We start from the raw sequence: 19,580 nt of genomic DNA, 5'->3' as shown, positions 1-19,580 counted from the left end.
TGGATGTGCCGATATTTTTTCCCCCTATTCGAGATTTCCATGATTTCCCCCTATTTATGTAATCCAGCTAGTTTATATCTTGATTGTATGTCCACAGTGAGGCTTGGGGATCACCATGGACATAGTTTATCTCTAGTTTATACTGTATTTTCACCAGCAGTGGAAGCTGCTAACTGGTCTTGTGCCCCTTAAAGATATTAGATTGCGATATTTACAATAATATTACAATTACACTGCTATAAGGAAGTGTTCAGCTACTTGGGCATTGAGACTTCTGCTCCTGCATGAGGACTCCACAGATGCCTTTTGTTCTCAGTAAATAGATAGACTTCCCTGTAGTTGTAATACAGAGAGGCTTAGTCTCACCTCCTTATTCAGCAGGAAAGCAGCAAGTTCCCCTGACACCTCGGCCATTCTGCACTGGGAGCACTGCAGACAGGAGGCAGCGGGGCTGACATCCATCACAAGTTTCCCAAACTTTGTGTACCCTCTCACCAGGGACCTCTGCTTCCCCTCTGGCATCATGCAGTACATGAGTTCAGTCTGCAGGCTGCATGGGGAGAGGACAGACTGAACTTTATGCTTTAATCAGATGATGGGGTCCTGATGGGGCTTAGCCTGGGGTGATCTCTCCACCACAGGTTACTGAAGTAGGAAGGCAGGAAGAAAGGGACATGCTGCAGTGTGACCGCTTTGGGGGCATTGCCAAAATCTCCCAGATGCTCTGAGTTCATTCTTCAGTCTTGCAGCTGGGAAGTGGAAGGAAAACGAACTCCTTCTTATGTGTGAGAAGAAAGCCGTCCATGTGGAGCTGCTGGGCTGCAGAAGTGTCAGAAGTGCATGGAGCTGGCTAAGTGAAGCACCAAAACTGGGGTGGGGGTGGGGTGAGGAGACCTCCAGATGGACAGCAGCCCACTGACCACAGGCAGCACATGGCTGGGAGAGTATGCTGGACTGACCGCTGATGGGGCAGGGGGGCTGGATGACAATGTTGGGGGCACTGGCTGCTTTCTCTATGGTGAGCATAGTGACCTATGGATATCTGTCCTGGGAGAATGGCAACCAAAACCTTGAAGAAAGGGAGATCTTGCACCTAAACCTGGATGAACAGATTGGACAGCAGCCTCATATCATATTCATTCTGGCTGATGACCAAGGGTACAGAGATATTGGATACCATGGCTCTGAGATCAGGACCCCTACACTGGATAGACTAGCATCTGAAGGAGTAAAACTTGAGAACTACTATGTACAGCCCATCTGCTCACCATCAAGGAGTCAGTTCATCACTGGGAGGTAAGTGCTGAAATGGTGACAACCCCTAGCACCACTGCAGACCTTTCAGCCTTCCTCTCCCTAGTGATACACTATGGGGATATTTGCATAGACTGTAGGTAGACTGCTGCTGATATCAAGCTGATGTGGGACTAAAAATCCCAGAATATCTGATCCAGGTAAAATATATCTTTGTACCGTGTTCGCCAATAGATAGAAAAAACATTGAGGAATATCTATGTAACCATTATATGGCTATATCGTATGATTTTTGTTGTAAAAAAGCACAAGCAAAGACTCAGTTTGGTCACCATGCCTGTCTGTACAAGCATTTTCCTTAAAGCACCACTACAACTTTTTTTTCAGCGCAGAAGTGGTGCTTTACACCTAAGCCCCTGCCCTCTGTTATATATTCACCTTCCGGCAGCTTCACCGTTTACCTACGCAACTCCAATCCCGTTTTGCCATCTTTTGACAGTCACATCTCATTGGCCAGAAGTTACGTCACAAGTGCTCAATGCATCTCTATGAGAGCCAGAACCAGGTTCTCATAGACTTGTATTAATTTGTGACCTCCGGCACTCTCCATAAAACACTGGAGCAGCCGGCAGGTCTTCCAACAAGCCTACAACCTACAATAGCCCTCAGCCCAGTACACCACTGCGCAACCAGCTCTGTCCTCACCTATTGTACCATCACCCATTCCCTGTAGACTGTGAGCCCTCGCGGGCAGGGTCCTCTCTCCTCCTATACCAGTCTGTTTTGTACTGTTAATGATTGTTGTATGTATACCCTCTTTCACTTGTAAAGCGCCATGGAATAAATGGCGCTATAATAATAAATAATAATAATAATAATAATAATAAATCGACAGAGCATGACTGCATGGCAGTGAGTGTAAGACAGGGGTCATGGTACCACTCCAGTGGTGCAATAATATAAAATATTGGAGTAGTGCTTTAAGACTGGTTTATGTAGCTGTGCCATGCTTGTGACAGTCTACGGAGTAAACAATTGTGCAATCCAGAACACAGCAATGGATAATAACAGGCTTATTTATAAGTTTGTGTTTGTTTTGTACTTGGTCACATTGTAAGTATTCTGGGATGTAAGAACATGGATCAGTCATGTGATCCGCGCAGCTGAAATAAAAAATCATGGACGGAAGTTTACTTTTTCTAGGAACAGTGCTTTGAGCAGTATGTATATATTTCCACAGGGAAACATTTCATTGACGTGTATCAGCAAAAGTAGCTCACACTCTGGACAACTGCTTAAAGGCAACCCTTCATGTAAAAAAAGGCTATTAGGCTATGTGCGCACATGTGCGCTCTGCACAGCACCTAAAAGGTGCGCTTCAGAGTGCAGCTGAAAAGCTCCGTTCTGAAGCGCATTGTACCGGCAGAGAACGTGCGCTCTGCCTGCAGCTCCTGCCATAGACAGAGCATGGGCTGCCGGCAAAGCGCACGGAAGAAGTGACATGTCACTTCTTAGAACGCAGCGCTTCGGCAGTAGCCGAAGCGCTGCGCTCTAAGACGCCACGTGCGCACGGCTCCTGCATAATCTTCATAGATTGTGCAGGGGACGCAGGACGCATGCAGTTATGCTGCGCTACAAAGCGCAGCGTAACTTCATGAATTACGCACACGTGCGCACATAGCCTTAACCTGTAGATACGGGGTTAATTTGAAGGTTAAAGGGAACCTGTCTCCAGGATTTTCCCTTATGTTCTCTGGCCACCACCTTTGAGCCCTTACATACATCATTCCAGAATACTTTATATGAGTGCCCAGGCTGCTCTGTAGAACGTAAAAACACCCTCCTTTATTATACTCACCTGGGGGGGGGCGGTCGTTCCTACGGGTGTTGCTGCTCTTAGTCCGGCGCCTCCTTTGTCTTGTTCAGTTGCCGTCCTCCTGCCCAGTCTGTGGGCATGAGGCGTCCTACGTAATCCACACAGATGCCTCCATGGTGCTCCTGCGCATGCGCACTTTGATCTGCTCTGCTGAGGGCAGAGCAAAGTACTGTAATGTGCAGGCGCGAGGAAAAATCAAAAACTCCCCGTGCATGTGCACTACAATACTCTGATCTGCCCTCAGCCGGGCAGATGAAAGTGCGCGTGTGCAGAAGCGCAATGGAGTCGTCTGTGTAAATGACACAGACACGTAATCCACACGGGGTTGAGCAGGAGGATGACAATTGCACAAGATGGAGGGGGCGCCAGACCGAGAGCAGCGATCCCCATTGGACTGGACCGCCCCCCAGGTGAGTATAATAAAGGTGTTTTTTATATTATACAGAGCGGCCTGGGCGCTTATATACAGTATTCTGGAATGCTGTACAGTATATAAGAGCTCACTCGTGGTGGCTGCAGCTCATAAGGGAGGAATCTGGTGACAAGTTCCCTTTAATAGCATTCTAAAGCTACGCATATAGAAAGTGACCTGTCATTCCAGGGGAGCAGGCGGGAAGGGGCTGCCAGGAACCCACCTGTCCGACAAGTCTGCAGCACGGCTCGGTCTCCGCAAATAAGGGTATGCGCACACATAACAGATTTGTGTGCAGAGTGTCTGCACACAAAACTGCATGTTTTGGCAGGAAAAAGACAGCAGAAAAAAAAATGCTCATTTATTACCGCGTTTTCGTGAGGGGTTGTAAGCATTTTTTTCTGGTGTTCTTCCATTCGTTATTTGTAGTCATAGAAATCGCAGGGGTTCAAGCGCTGAACCCCTGCAATCACCGCCAGGTTCCTGACTGATGTTACAGCCGGGACCTGGCTCTCACTGTCTGAAACGGTGCCCGCGCCGCACCCGACAGTTTAACCCCTTGAATGTTGTAATCAATGCGATTGCAACGTTCAGGAGGCAGGAAAAGGGATCGCTTACATCTCCCTGGCGATCATTTCCTATAATACGATCTCAGGGACCTGATTGCTTCTATGGCAACCCTTGGTTGTCACCATGACTATCGCGGGTTACTGAGCTACGGAGAGCCTTACACACCATTCTGTATGCTGATGTGTGCGGTGAAATGTTAGTGTTGCGAGTGCAGCACTGACAAATATAATCCACTATAGTGATCGAGCACAAGCAATGCAATGGATTATATAAACACAGGAAAAAAATCAGAAACAACTGACATGCTACTTATTTTTTCTGCAACAAATCTGCAAGGAAAAAAGAAGCCGTGTGTGCACAGCAAGTCAGGATTCTCATAGACTTTAAAAATGTGAGGATGGAAGGCACTCACCAGTTTTTCTTGCAGAAAAATTCAGATTTACTCTTTTTTACAGAAGGAAAAACATCCTAGGAAGGCGGGGGAGAGGGAGACACGGAGCACACAGACGACAGCCGTTTCGCACTGGTAGCCGGTGTGAAACAGCTGTCATCAGTGTGCTCCGTGTCTCCCTCTCCCCCTCCTTCCATAATGTTTTTCCTTCTATAAAATAGAATAAATCTGAATTTTTCTGCAAGAAAAACTGGTGAGTGCCTTCCATCCTCACATTTTTCATGTCACTTGTTATATGATTATTCTTTGAAGTTGCACCGCCAGTTGCAGACTCATACCCAGGAGCTTAAAGTCTGTTCACCGAGGCAGGTGAATGAGGTGCAGTGATTACTAGCTGGAAGTTAGTGCTCGGCTTTCCTTCTACTTTGGTTGATTCTCATAGACTTTGCTGGCATTCTAGTATTGATTAAAATCTGCAAGTAAAACCGCATGAAAAAACGCAGCAAAAACCAAACGTGTGCACATGGCCTTAAACATATATTTATCTGTCAAAAAATTGAAGTGATGTTGTTTTCAAAAACACTCCACAGGTCAGATCCTGCTGTGGAAAGAAAAGCATGGTGGGCATGAGATTTCTATAAATCACATCCACTTTGCTGGAATTGTAATACGCTGCATTTTTTTGTTTAGTGAAAATAAAAAAATAAAAATACTAATTTTAGAAAATTTGGAGACACAGTATGAGAATTGTGTCCTACATTTTGGAACGTGCTCAATAAAACCTTAAGGGAGCTTCCCTTTCTGGGACATTTATGGCGTACTGATAAGCTATGTCATTAATTGCCTATAGACTGCAATGATCTGCACCAATCTCAAGAATATTGCTCAGGCAGGCTGCAGTGAGGACTGTAGAAGTGACTGCGCATGCGTAACTCTCACCAATCACTTATATAAGAGCTCTGAAAATTGGCAGAAATGTTCCAGATTGGGCAATGTCTTTAAAGAGGACCTGTCATTTGCCATAAATATGTAATTTTTTTAACCTGGTATAAATACGGTAATTCTCCCAATTCCAGTATTGTTTTTCATGTTCCTACATTAGTGAGATATGGACCTCTTTTTCCTATAAATCCATTTAGCCAACTGGGCAGAGTCTTCATCTGTCTTGTTGAACAGCTTGCACACTTGGGTAAAAGGAATTATAATTAGAATCTACCCCATGGGATTTTTGCCTTCCTCTGGATCAACATGTTAGCTTATAGGTGGAACTTGATAGGATGTTATCTACCTTCAAAGTTAAAAACTATAAAACTATGAAATATGAGAAAGTGGTGACCATAACTCAGGAATGGAGATGTGTACCAAAGCAAAAACATTAGATTCCGTAGAACAGTGAAATTTGCACCAGGCCAAAAATATATCATGGTTGGAAGAACTAGAAGGCCCAAGGTGAAGAGGAAGACCAGCAAACCGATTGCTTGATACTATCAAGAAATCGGCAGAGAAGACTCTGGTGGACCTATTTAGGCTTGTGCAAGATCGGTCTTCCTACAGAACATTTATCCATCATGACACAATGGCTCGAGATTGAGCTAAAGGCCATTAAACAAATACCGTATTTTTCTGATTATAAAGGCCCAGTCACACACAACGACTTACCAGCGATCCCGAAAACGATTCGACCTGATAGGGATCGCTGGTAAGTCACTGGGAGGTTGCTGGTGAGATGTCACAGTAGCGACCTGTATAACGATCTCAGCAGTCACTGTGACCCTGTCACACAGTGTCAAACACAGCGATGTGTCCTGCCCAGTAGGACATCGCCTTTGAAGAAAATGGCCTGGACCATTCTGCAACGACTAGAGATCTCACAGCAGGGGCCTGATCGCTGGTAGGTGTCACACATAACGAGATTGTTAACGGGATCGCTACTGCGTCACAGAAACCGTGACTCAGCAGCGATCTCGCTAGCGATCTCGTTATGTGTGATGGTACCTTTAGATGCTTTTTTCCTCCCAAAAATTTGGGGGTGCATCTTATAATCCTGTTGTAGCTTACCGGGGGTGGGGGCATGCAGTGGAGTGGGGTCACAGGAGGCGTTAGCCCTGCTGCATGGCGGTGGCAGTAGTTGGGCAAAACAGCGGGCATTGCAAGGCAGGAGCGGGCAGTGCAGCGGGTGATCCGGCAAAGTAATAGCCATGCTGGAGAAGCAATGGACATTGTGAGGCAGGAGCCATCCCCAATGACTGTATGTAAAAAAACTGTTGGCAGTGCCAGCTTAAAAAAAATGGTGTCGGGAGGTGGTGTGTGTGCAAATGAGATCTCGGTCCCCACCACGCTGGTAAGATACAACCGGATCATAAAATGGAACCCATTTTCACCCTTAAATTTTTTTTATCTTTGTTCTTTCTCTACATTTGGGGTGCATCTTATAATCTGGTGTGTTATAAAACGAAAAATAAATCAAAAACGTGTATTTATGGCACGTAAGAGGCCTACTTTAAAATCTCTTTCACAACAGTCTTTTTTGTGACTAGTATTTTTAGTGGCTTTTTAAATTTAGTTTTGTTTTCAATATGTTTTTTTCCCAGCGATTTTCAAGTGTGATAGAGAAGTCTATAGAAAAACAACAGAAATCATGCCATTCTTATAACGTGTTTTAGTTAAGCCTCTACAAGTAAAACACAATAAACTAAAAGTTCATTTTATGTAATGCATTTAATTTTTCAACATTGTTTGACACCAGCCTAAATGTAAAACTATTGACCCTTCTGCCACATTTTGTTGCACTAGATTTCTTTTTCTATTTTTTACAATTTACCTGACCTCTATATGGTTGCTTGGAATACTAAATGATGCACACGTTTTTAGCAAATTAGAAAAGAGCCCCCCAAAAATATGCCAGCCAGATGCTTTATAAATTGGGAACACATGTTTGAGCCAAAAGAAAAACTCTTAAATAATTATACCCAATTGTCTCTCCTGCCATTCTCTCTTTTGTACACCAGAAAAAAAAATAAAAACAAAAGAAACGAAAAAATTACCTACCTATTACTCTTTTCACACCTGGAAACAGCAGCCATCTCTGCCAGAAAAATGCAAACACAAGTGTTGATGGTGGATTGACAGTACATTGGGGCTGGCACGTTTGACCCTTTTGGTGGCCACAGAAAGGAAAAGACCCGATATGGTCAAGTCTGGCAGCCATACTTATTGCTAGAAAATGAGATTTTCTTTAGCATCTGAAAGACTCTCTAATGTTAAAATCATTCCATCTAAAAGAAGTATTGTGATATGAAATAGTAGGATCCTAACATATAGGGTTGCAGAGTTAATTAAAGACGTTTTTCCACAACTAATCTGACCACTTTTCATTTGTCCTAACTCTTCCTAACTAACTCTTCCCTACTTCTGCTACCTGCCCTGCTCCTGTAACCTGATGTTTCTGTGCCTCGTGTATATATATATGTTGATATTTTAGCTTTGATCTTTGACCAGAATCGAAACAACTGAGCAGGGCACATCACTGTTGGGGGTAGGGCTGCCTCTATGTGAGTGTCAGCACTTGTCACATGAAAGCACTGCACTATAAAGCAGGTTGAGAGGTGAGTGAAGTCTGCGCTACAATGTGCCAATCAGATAGTATTATCATATCGCACAATCTGCACATTGCAGCGCTTGTCACATCACAGCACTGCACTCTAAAGCAGGCTGAGAGGAGCATGAAGTCTAATTTGAGCATGCGTGCCCAGACTGCTGTCACTCACAGAGAGGCAGCCACGCACTTACCAATGACGTGCCCTGCTCAGTTGGTCTGATACCGGTCTCCAGACTGGAAGGATCAAAGCTTAACCATCAACATAGGAATATACTTTCCTCAGAGAGATCAGTTTACAGGAGCAGGGTAGATAGCAGAAGTATATTAGGAAAGTGTTAGTTAGGAATAGTTAGGACAAATGAAAGGGGGTCACATTAGTAATGAAAAACTCCTTTAAGAGCTTGTAGTTTTGAGGTTCTCTTTAATGGATGGCTCGGATCACAATGGTGCAGGCGAAAAGCTGAAGGGATCTGTGTAACTTTTATTCTAAGGCTCATCCTAGGTTCCAAAAGTCAGACCCTTGGAGAGCAGTAGTATTAGATGGGTATGCCTCTTTAAGTACTAAACAAAAATGCAATTTTTACTAGCTTCCTTTAAAATGTATTGTGTATTGCTGTCTATGTCAGGTTTCCAGGTTTTCCAGTTCTCTTTTGACTGCCCTTGCCCTCGGTTAACATGGAGGTTACCGTTCTGTTGCCCTACTTCCTGTCCAGCAGCTTAAAAGGCCGCCTCCCAGCCCAGTCCAGTGCCTGAGTATACTGTCTGCTGTGTGCTCCTGCTGTGTTTGCTGCTTATTCCGGATTGCCTCGGGATTCCCCTAAAGGACTACCTACCGATTGTCTCAGGACTGTACCCGGCTCTTAAGGCTGTGCCCGGATTCCGTTTACCATCTTCGGTCAGCACTCCGCCTGGTTCTCTTTTGGTTCGTAACCATCCTGGATAAACATTTCCGTACGGACACTCATTGACTTTACCGCTTGCTCCTTATCCCGGCCGCTGCGCATTTAGGCCTTCCGGGGTAGATTGCCGGACAGTCCCTGTATAGGGGTTCGCTCCGGTGGTCTCCCTGGGGGAGTCCGGTGCGTGGTCCCGGGAATCCCCTGCGCGTCTATTCCGGAAAGTATTGTATGTGTTATTGTATTGTTGTGTTTGTTCTGTTTCTACCGTGGTGACATACTATAAAACATCTTGTACCCGGAACTCGTCTCTGATTGTCATTGCCCTACGCTATCGAAATCCTCAGAATATAGAATAAGTATTACATTATACTCAGGCCCTTAGAGGATTTCGCTGGGGCAATGACTGAGACACGAGTAGATCAGCTGTTCTCCATGATTAACTCCCTGCAGCAGGAGATGGAGGTGGTGCAGACTAAGCTTAGAGATGTGGAAACGCAGCTGGGCCATGATCACCAGGTACTGGGTCCGGCTATACAGGATTTGCAAGTCAGAGTGGAGGCTCAGGAAGCCGTCCCCACTACGTCCGTACCAGCTGCCGGTATGCCTAGGTTACCCCCATTCCGTTTTAATGGTGATCGTAGTCAGTTCCGTGGATTTATTAACCAATGTATACTGTTTTTCGATGTACATGCTGAATATTACCGTTCTGACCGGTCAAAGGTGTTATGTATCATCATGTTATTAACCTCACGAGCACTGGCTTGGGCTAATCCGATGATAGAAAACCGGGACATCCGTTTAAATCACCTAGATGACTTTCTGAACGCAATGGCGCAGATGTTTGATGATCCGAATCGCCGTGCTACCGCTGAATCTGCTCTCCTTTCCTTACGTCAGGGAAAGCGCTCTGTCATTGAATACGCCACTGAGTTCAGGAGGTTAGTGGTAGACACCGACTGGGGAAACAATGCAGTATTGTCCGTTTTCAGAAAGGGTTTGTCCGGTACCATCAAGGACGAGTTAGCCCGTTCCGAATCCCCAGGGGATTTTGACCTGTTTCTCCAGCACTGTGTGCGCATAGATACCCGTTTAACGGAACGTAGACAGGAAAAATGGGCAGCTATAAACCGTATAAATAATAATACATTTCCTTCCAGAGAACCGGCTTTCAGGACGCCACGGGAGGCTGAGGACGTTCCTATGCAAGTGGACTCTCTACAAAAGCGAGAGACCAACGAACGTCGTGAACACCGGCTCCGTGAGCGTTTGTGTTTCTACTGCGGTCAATCGGACCATTTTTTAATCGACTGCCCGAAACGTCCGAATCGCCCAAATAAGGTATTGGCAGCCATGGCAGAGTGTGATAACACGGACGCAGAGTCTGATATCTCTGAGGCAAGTGGACACTTGGATGCGGTATTTCCCTTGACGGTAATGTCTACCTCACCGAAGGACTCAGAAGGGAAATATACCCATTGTTCACTCCCCATTCAGATCCGGTGGGAGGGACAGTTAATTCCTACCTCTGCAATGATAGACTCTGAGGCAGGGGGAAATTTCATGGACTTTTCTTTTGCTAGTAAACACGGTATCCGGACTCAGCAAAGATCCTTACCGGTTACCATGGAGACGGTAGACGGATCTCCATTAACATGTGGACCAGTGGATCGGGAAACAGTACCGCTAGAATGCGTGATGAAACCAGGTCAGCAGGAGACTCTTGTTTTCATGATGATCTCTTCTCCACATTTTCCGATTATTCTAGGTATTCCGTGGCTACGGTCTACAAATCCGGTCATCAATTGGGAAACTAAGGAGATATCCTTCCCACCGCAGAGTGATCCGGCCATTTGTCCAACTGTTCCGGTTCCGGTAACACCACATGCAGAAGGCACGGTACAGGTACCCGTTTTACCCTCGGTTTATCGTGACTTCGCTGACATATGCGACAAAAGAAAGGTCGATCGGCTTCCTCCGCATAGACCGTATGATTGCCCCATAGACTTACTCCCAGGGGCAGAAATCCCGTTTGGTCATGTTTACCCGTTGGCGGCACCTGAGCTAGAAGCCCTAAAGGAGTATATTGATGAAAGCCTGGCCAAGGGATTTATTCGCCCGTCTACCTCGCCCGCGGGGGCACCCATCTTTTTTGTGAAAAAGAAGGAGGGGACTCTGAGACCCTGTATTGACTACCGGGAACTGAATAAAATAACCATCCGGAACCGGTATCCGTTACCGTTGATTCCGGAGCTATTGGAGAGAGTCCAACAGGCAAAGATATTCACCAAATTGGACCTCCGTGGGGCATATAATCTGCTTCGTATACGTCCCGGAGACGAGTGGAAGACCGCGTTCCGATGTCGGTACGGACATTTTGAGTATTTAGTGATGCCTTTTGGACTTTGTAACGCTCCTGCGGCATTTCAACATCTAGTTAATGATATTTTCAGGGATATCATGGACCAATTCATGGTGATCTATCTGGATGATATTCTAATCTTTTCTGATTCTCTCCAGGAACACCAGGAGCACGTCAAGACCGTACTTACCCGGCTGAGGGACAACCACCTGTACATTAAACTGGAGAAATGTGAGTTCCACTGCTCACAAATACAATTCTTAGGTTATGTCATCTCTCCTCAGGGACTGAACATGGAATCTAGCAAGATACAAGCCATTCTCGACTGGCCGGAACCGGGAAACATCAAAGAGGTACAACGCTTTGTCGGTTTTGCCAACTTTTACCGACGCTTTATCCGTAACTTTTCAGAGATTGTTCGTCCCATCACCCTGTTGACTAAGAAAGGACAGAAGTTTGTATGGTCCGCCCAGGCTCAGGAAGCGTTCCATCGTCTCAAGGGATGTTTTACCTCAGCACCCATACTAGTGCATCCGAATCCCGCACTTCCCTTCATCGTGGAGGTCGACGCTTCCGACTACGCATTAGGGGCCATTCTTTCTCAAAGGACCGGGGACAAGAGTCTCCTGCATCCGTGTGCCTTCTTCTCCCGCAGGTTGTCCCCTGCGGAAAGGAACTACGACATTGCGGATAAGGAATTATTGGCGATTATTGCCGCCTTCAAGGAATGGAGACACCACTTACAGGGAGCCGCGCAGCAAGTGATAGTACTCACAGATCACCGTAATCTGGAATTTCTCAAGTCTGCCAGGTGCCTGTCTCCACGACAAGCCCGTTGGAGCCTATTTCTTAACCAATTCAATTTTGTTGTTACATACCGTCCAGGTTCACGTAATGGGAAAGCCGATGCCTTGTCCCGAATCCCTGCCGTGGACTCCGTGCCTGGAACCCCGTCGCAGACCGTGTTAACAGATGCCAATTTCGTTGGAGTAATCCAGGACCAGGACTTGTGGAAGGACATCAAGCTGGCCTATGATGGTGATGTATTTCTTGCTGCCCCCCCGAATGATGTAACTCTTGTTCTTCGGAATGGTGTGTGGTTAAGAGAACGACGCATTTATGTCCCGGAGGCCGTAAGACTTCGGGTTCTCAAGTTGGTTCATGACTCCGTGTTGGCCGGTCATAGGGGGGTACAGAAGACGCAGGAATTTCTGAGCCGGTTTTTCTGGTGGCCTACCTGTTTAAAGGACGTGAAGGACTATGTCCACTCATGTGTGGTTTGTGCCCGGTGCAAGGTCCCTCGTGTGGCTCCTACGGGACTCCTCCAACCGTTACCCGTGCCATCTCGCCCTTGGGGGTCTATCTCCATGGATTTTATTGTGGAGTTGCCGGTCTCAGGCGGGCATAATACCATTTTAGTGGTGGTGGATCGATTGACTAAAGCTGCTCACTTCATTCCGTGTACCGGTCTTCCCTCAGCCGCAGAGACAGTGGATTTGGTTGTCCAGAACGTATTCCGATTGCATGGGGTACCGGATGAGATCATCTCCGATCGGGGCGTGCAGTTCACGTCGAGATTCTGGAAGGGGTTTTGTACGGCACTCCAGATTGATGTCTGTTTGTCTTCTGCATACCATCCTCAGACAAATGGACAAACCGAACGGACGAATCAAACCCTGGAACAATATCTTCGCTGTTATGTCAGCCATCTCCAAGACGATTGGTTGAAGATGCTTCCGTTGGCGGAGTTCTCCTACAACAACACTCAGAGCAGCTCCACTAAGGTAACGCCCTTTTTCGCTAACCTGGGTTACCATCCGACTATTTTGCCTAGGTCACCGGTTGCGGTTTCGGTACCAGCGGTGGAGGACAGAGTGACAGAACTACGACAAAATCTGGAGGTTCTAAGGAACACCGTAGCTACGGCCCAGGAGCGTTACAAGAGGTCGGCGGACACTCACCGGAAACCGGCACCCATGTACAAGGTAGGGGACTCTGTATGGTTATCCACCAAAAACCTGAGATTGGGTGTTCCTTCGCAGAAACTGGGACAAAAATTCATCGGTCCGTTCAAAATCACCGGGATCGTGAGCCCTGTGGCCTGTCGGCTACGGTTACCGCACCATCTAAAGGTACACCCGGTCTTTCATGTGTCTCTCCTCAAACCCGTTTCCCCTAATACTTTTCATGGTCGTATTGTGCCTCCTCCTCCGCCTGTGATGGTCGACGGCGAGGAGCAGTTCGTGGTTGAGGACATTATTGACTCCCGGCTCCATCGTCGTCGGCTTCAGTATCTGGTACGTTGGCAGGGGTACGCCCCCGAGGACGATTCCTGGGAACCGGTGGGTAACATTCGGGCACCCCGGAAGATTGCCCAGTTTCATTGCCGGTACCCGGACAAACCTGGCCCTGATCCGTCCTGAGGCCGTCTCTGGGGGGGGGAGTAATGTCAGGTTTCCAGGTTTTCCAGTTCTCTTTTGACTGCCCTTGCCCTCGGTTAACATGGAGGTTACCGTTCTGTTGCCCTACTTCCTGTCCAGCAGCTTAAAAGGCCGCCTCCCAGCCCAGTCCAGTGCCTGAGTATACTGTCTGCTGTGTGCTCCTGCTGTGTTTGCTGCTTATTCCGGATTGCCTCGGGATTCCCCTAAAGGACTACCTACCGATTGTCTCAGGACTGTACCCGGCTCTTAAGGCTGTGCCCGGATTCCGTTTACCATCTTCGGTCAGCACTCCGCCTGGTTCTCTTTTGGTTCGTAACCATCCTGGATAAACATTTCCGTACGGACACTCATTGACTTTACCGCTTGCTCCTTATCCCGGCCGCTGCGCATTTAGGCCTTCCGGGGTAGATTGCCGGACAGTCCCTGTATAGGGGTTCGCTCCGGTGGTCTCCCTGGGGGAGTCCGGTGCGTGGTCCCGGGAATCCCCTGCGCGTCTATTCCGGAAAGTATTGTATGTGTTATTGTATTGTTGTGTTTGTTCTGTTTCTACCGTGGTGACATACTATAAAACATCTTGTACCCGGAACTCGTCTCTGATTGTCATTGCCCTACGCTATCGAAATCCTCAGAATATAGAATAAGTATTACAGTCTATAGTCATTGAGGCTTTGAAGATCTCCACTGTATTATCCCTTCTAATTGAAAGCAATTTCCCATGGTTTATTTCTTTTCTTTGCACTTTGGAACAGAACTTTGTCAACAGATCAGTTTTTCTTTTCCTCCCAGAGAATAATGTTTGCTGAACTGGGCTAGACACTGATTCACCGCTAGATCCCTGCACTTCTGAAAAGGAAACGCTTGCTGCTCTGTATGGTACATGATGAGCTCATTAGCTTTTAGGTAACCGAGTGCAATAAATTACATCTAGTGTCTAGAAATCTGCAGAAATGTCTAGGCGCAAGGGAAGGTTTGACATGAACTATACACGTGTCAAAATCTTTAATAACTTTTCCACAGTAATTTAGCTGCAAATGCAAAGTCTTTTCTTTTGTTCTTGTGCTAATAAACTAGTACAGACACATTATTCAATATTGTTAACAAAATACAAGACTTCCAGTTCAGTTTTTCTTTTCTAAATGTAGGGGCTATAAAAAAAAAACAACTGTTTTGCCAGCTGATTTTTGATCCAGATGGTAATAGCAGGAGTCTTTAAAGAGCCTTAAAGGGAACCATTTTTTCGGCATATACGCTGCGGCCACCACCACCGGGCTCTTATATACAGCATTTTAACATGCTGTATATAAGAGCCCAGGCCGCTGTGTAGAATGTAAAAAACACTTTATAATACTTACCTAAATGGTCGCACTGCTGTGGATCTGAGTCAGATGGGTGTCTCCGTTATCCGGTGCCGGCGCCGCCTCTTTCAGCCATCTTCGTCCTCCTTCTTCTGTAGCCAGGGTGCATGACGCATCTACGTCATCCACACTCAGCGGCATTGAGGTCCTGCTCAGGCGCTGAGCAAAGTACTGTAGTGTGCCTGCGCAGGACCGGCAAGTGTGTATGACGTAGACGCGTCATGCACACAGGCTTCAGAAGAAGGACGAAGATGGCTGAGAGAGGAGGCGTTGGCACCGGACAACGGAGGCGCCCATAGGGCCCAACTCCACCGTAGCGCGACCATTAGGTAAGTATTATAAAGGTTTTTTTATATTCTACACAATGGCCTGGGCTCTTATATACACAGCATCTCAGAATGCTGTATATAAGAGCCCATTGGTGGTGGGCGTAGCTTATATGCTGAAAAAACGGTGACAGATTCCCTTTAAAAATGGAGGACTACAGCACTAAAATACATTGGTGTAGAAATTAGAGGGCTTCATGGGAAAGATAAAAAAAAATCCTTTCCCCACTGTAGTACCATCTTTGAGCTCTCCCCTGTTTAAAAGCAATGCAGTATATCAGTGACCTGAAACCTACAGTTTATGGTAGCCATGGACCAACAAAGGATCCAAAAGTGTCTATCTGCTTTGTCCATGGTTAGTTAGATAGATAGATAGATAATAGATAGATAGCTAGATAAATAGATAGATAGATAGATAGATAGATAGATAAAGTATTAGATACATTGGGCTCCTCTTCTGATTAGCAGACCATCATGTCATTAATCATTTTGAAATGTCATGGTGTTACTGGTCTTACTAATCAGAAGAGGTCCCAAGGATGCTGACAATCAGTAGGAAGTTTGCAGTAATCTGGTCAGGTTCATTCGGGATTCTGAGAAAGGAGAATAACACCCCACGTGTAAATTTGTTATAGCTTTATACATATTTAGGAGTGTGTAGTATGATGTAGTAAATGTGACCAATCCATATTAATTGGTCAATACGATAAAGCACCACTCCAGAGGTTAGGTTTTTTTAGCGCTAGAATGTTGCTTTAAATCTAGGACTTCTGCCTCTGTTCTTATGCTCAGACTACGGTGGCTTTATCATTTTTCAGTGCTGCTCCGATCCAGAAGCGCCGTCTTTTGTCTGCTACTTCTGACTGGCTGAAAGTCGTCGGTAATGGTCACAAACCCTCAATGAAAGTGTATGAGAGCCAGAACGAGACACTCATAAACCTGTATTGAATTATGACCTCTGGCTCACTCCTTGAAACATTGGAGCTGCCAGCAGGTCACAAATTGCCTGTAACAACGATGGAAGAAGATGAAGACGGGGCAGATAATTATAAGATGGGGGAAAGGGGACTCACATTTAAAGCACCGCTCCAGCGTTGAAATAAAAAATAATGGTGGAGAGGTGATTTAAAGATTTTTTTCTTACGAACCTGAATTAAGACCCCCAGTTAGCTGTGAGATATGTACAGTCCATCCAATAATGCAAACTACATGATGATACTATTGTCCCTCCAGAATCACAGAAAACCAAGTTCAGATCCTCCGGGGATAACAGCCCTCAACTATTTTAGTAAAAGGAGATCTGGGATACAGACTTCGGCTCTGTTCACACTAGAAAAAGGATTTTTCTCAAGAAAGTTCTTGAGAGTTTGAAAGATTAACGCACTTGCAGTCAAAAAACGCACCAATACCGCACTGAAAAAATGCGTTTTTACGGTGTTTTTACTAAGTTTTTGATGCGTTTTTGTTGCGTTTTTTCCCACAGGTTGCTGCCTGTATTATTTTACCATTATCTATGGCAAAAAAGCAGGTACCTGCAGAAAACAAGTGACATGCTCATTCTTTTTCTCAAGAAATTCTGCAGAAAGAATGTTCTTGAGAAAAAAACGCAGTGTGCGCACAGCTATTTTTTTTTTCCATAGGTTTTGCTGGGTAATGTCTCCAGAAAGGTTACAACCATTTTCTCAAGAAATTTCTGCAGCAAAAAGGCAAAAGACACGCTGGTAAAACCACAGTGTGTGAACAAGGCCTTTGGCCAGCCAGATTGGTAAGAAATGTACCTCTCCTCTGAATCCTTATGCTTTGCCAGAGAGATTTTGTTGACCTGGCCAGTGGAACGTAAGTAATGAGCATCATTCTTCACTGTTCTGTGAGAAAAGGAAGTGATCACGTTCATCGATAATGTGAGATAGAAAAAAAATCTTTGTTTTATGAGTTTTTAGAGTATAGCAATCTTATCCATACATGGCACACTCTCCCCAAATAATTTTAGAAATATTTAGAAATAAAATAAGGAACCTGCAGCTAATGTTTTGTCTGCCATCTTTTCTATTTTTTCTGATGGGGCTGCTGTTCGGGCTGTGGACACCAGTGAGCCCCACATTTCTTTTGATGCCAGTCTCTGCTCCATTCCTCCATGCAGCTAACCTTGATGACAAATACCATTTGGGTTCAAATGCTGTACCTCTATCTCTGTATATATGTTTTGGAGTTATTAAATATCATTTATACATCGCCAGCACTTTTATTATTATTTATTATTATAGCTCCATCAATTCCATGGCGCTTTACATGTGAAAGGGGTGTACATAATAGGGACAAGTACAATAATCATAAACAATACAAGACAGAGACAGGTACAGGAGGATAGTGGTCCCTGCCCGCGAGGGCTCACAGTCTACAAGGGATAGGTGAGGATACAGTTGGTTAGGGAAGAGCTGATTGTGCGGCGCTGTATCAGACTAAGGGTTACGGCAGGTTGTAGGCTTATCGGAAGAATTATTTTCCTTCTTCAGTCCCAAAGTATCCTCTATGAATTGTAGACATTTGTCTTTCTTCTGAGCATGAATATATTCAGTAGACCTGTCCATTTTTTCTGTATTTCATCATGTATATTTTAAAATGTAGATGCATAAATACGAATGTCACACATATGGCACATGGAGTTAGAACACGGATAGACAGACGGCACAAGTATGTAATATGGATGACAATTTTCTGGATAAAAATAGGACAATCTCTCATATGCTTGTCTGACGTCAGCTTAATAGTGTAACATTCATTAACAGGGTTAACTATAGCTGGTACATGGGTTGTAGTCATCTCACCAGGTTTCTAGAGTATAGGGGGGTTGCTTTGGCCAATATGAGAAGACCAATAATATTAAAGACCTATAATACTTGGGGGTCCTATTGTAGATTATTCATTATGTCCCAACCGTTTCAAGATATGACACTGGCCATCTAAATACCAATGTATGAGTCCAAGATATAAAAGACTCATAATAAATCATAGAAATATATAACATACAAACTTAACTCCAGACTTCAGACTATGGCATCTTGAACGCTGGTATATCAGATACATGGGTCAAGCTTTCTGTCATTGGTCTTTTGATTATTTAGACTTTAGACTGTCATCTTTCTTGCATTTGTCAGTGTAAGGATAGCTTTACTCCCACCACATGTGCATTTTCGGATAATCTTGTAAAACTGTAAAAGGTCAGTGAAATAGCTTTTCTTTCCAGAAAATCAGGAACATATGGACATGCTCTTTTCTGCTTAAAGGTGGCAAATAAGAACATATGCACAAACATGAATACTGAAACTTTTTTCCATTTCTAAAGCCTATCACCTGGAAAAGACTAAGTTTAAAGTTCTGTACCAAGCAAGTGGGCTGCACCAAGAAGTCAGAATTCCAAGTCTTATTAAAATATATACATTATTAACACTTATAACTGCGGTGGAGAAATAACTCCAGCACAGTTATAAGTGTTAATATAGTATATATTTTACATTAGGATATCTGTCTGGCAATTGTATGTATAAAATAGGCTTTATTTTGGTAAAAAAAAATGCTCTAGCTAATTTTAGCCCGAAATGTAATGTAATATAATTATGGTATCTTGTCATATACCTTTACTACTAAAATGCCTCTAAGTATTTACTTCTTTTTGTACATTCTTATTAAAACATAGTATTAGTGTTAAAAACTGCCAGCAAGTATAGAAGGGAGAAGAGAATCGTAAGACTCCTGCCCATTGGTCAAGTCAGTAATCTGTGACCGCTGGACGGGAAGTATGCAAATCTACTTTCCTCCCAGCATTTCTTGCTGTGGTTTTGATTAGCCACTTTGGCGCTATGTCATGTATGCGTCAAGCTGCAATGATGTACCATGTGACCTTTACAAGTAACCATATATTCTTGTATAGGTCCTGCGAGAATGGACTACTATTATTGGAAGAGACAGCTATATTGTATGATATTGGGGTACTAGAAGTAAGTCTCATATTAAAGGGGTTTTCCCACAAAGTTCATTTTAAAGTTAATTTTAATCAATAGATATTGGAATAATAATAATTTCCATGATTGGATGTGTTTAA

General features: G+C 44.7%; 1 protein-coding gene across 1 annotated transcript in view; it reads left to right on the top strand.

Moving 5' to 3' along the window:
• Positions 1-401: 401 nt before the first annotated feature.
• The window catches only part of ARSJ (arylsulfatase family member J), a 201,829-nt gene continuing 182,650 nt past the window's right edge, over positions 402-19,580 (top strand). The window contains exon 1 of the mRNA XM_075350018.1: positions 402-1,296. Coding sequence (XP_075206133.1) covers positions 965-1,296 — 332 coding nt within the window. The 5' untranslated portion in view covers positions 402-964. The remainder of the gene's footprint in view (positions 1,297-19,580) is intronic.

This window comes from Anomaloglossus baeobatrachus, chromosome 1, assembly GCF_048569485.1.
Source record: "Anomaloglossus baeobatrachus isolate aAnoBae1 chromosome 1, aAnoBae1.hap1, whole genome shotgun sequence".
Lineage (NCBI taxonomy): Eukaryota > Metazoa > Chordata > Amphibia > Anura > Aromobatidae > Anomaloglossus > Anomaloglossus baeobatrachus.
This window is presented reverse-complemented; position numbering and strand designations above follow the sequence as displayed.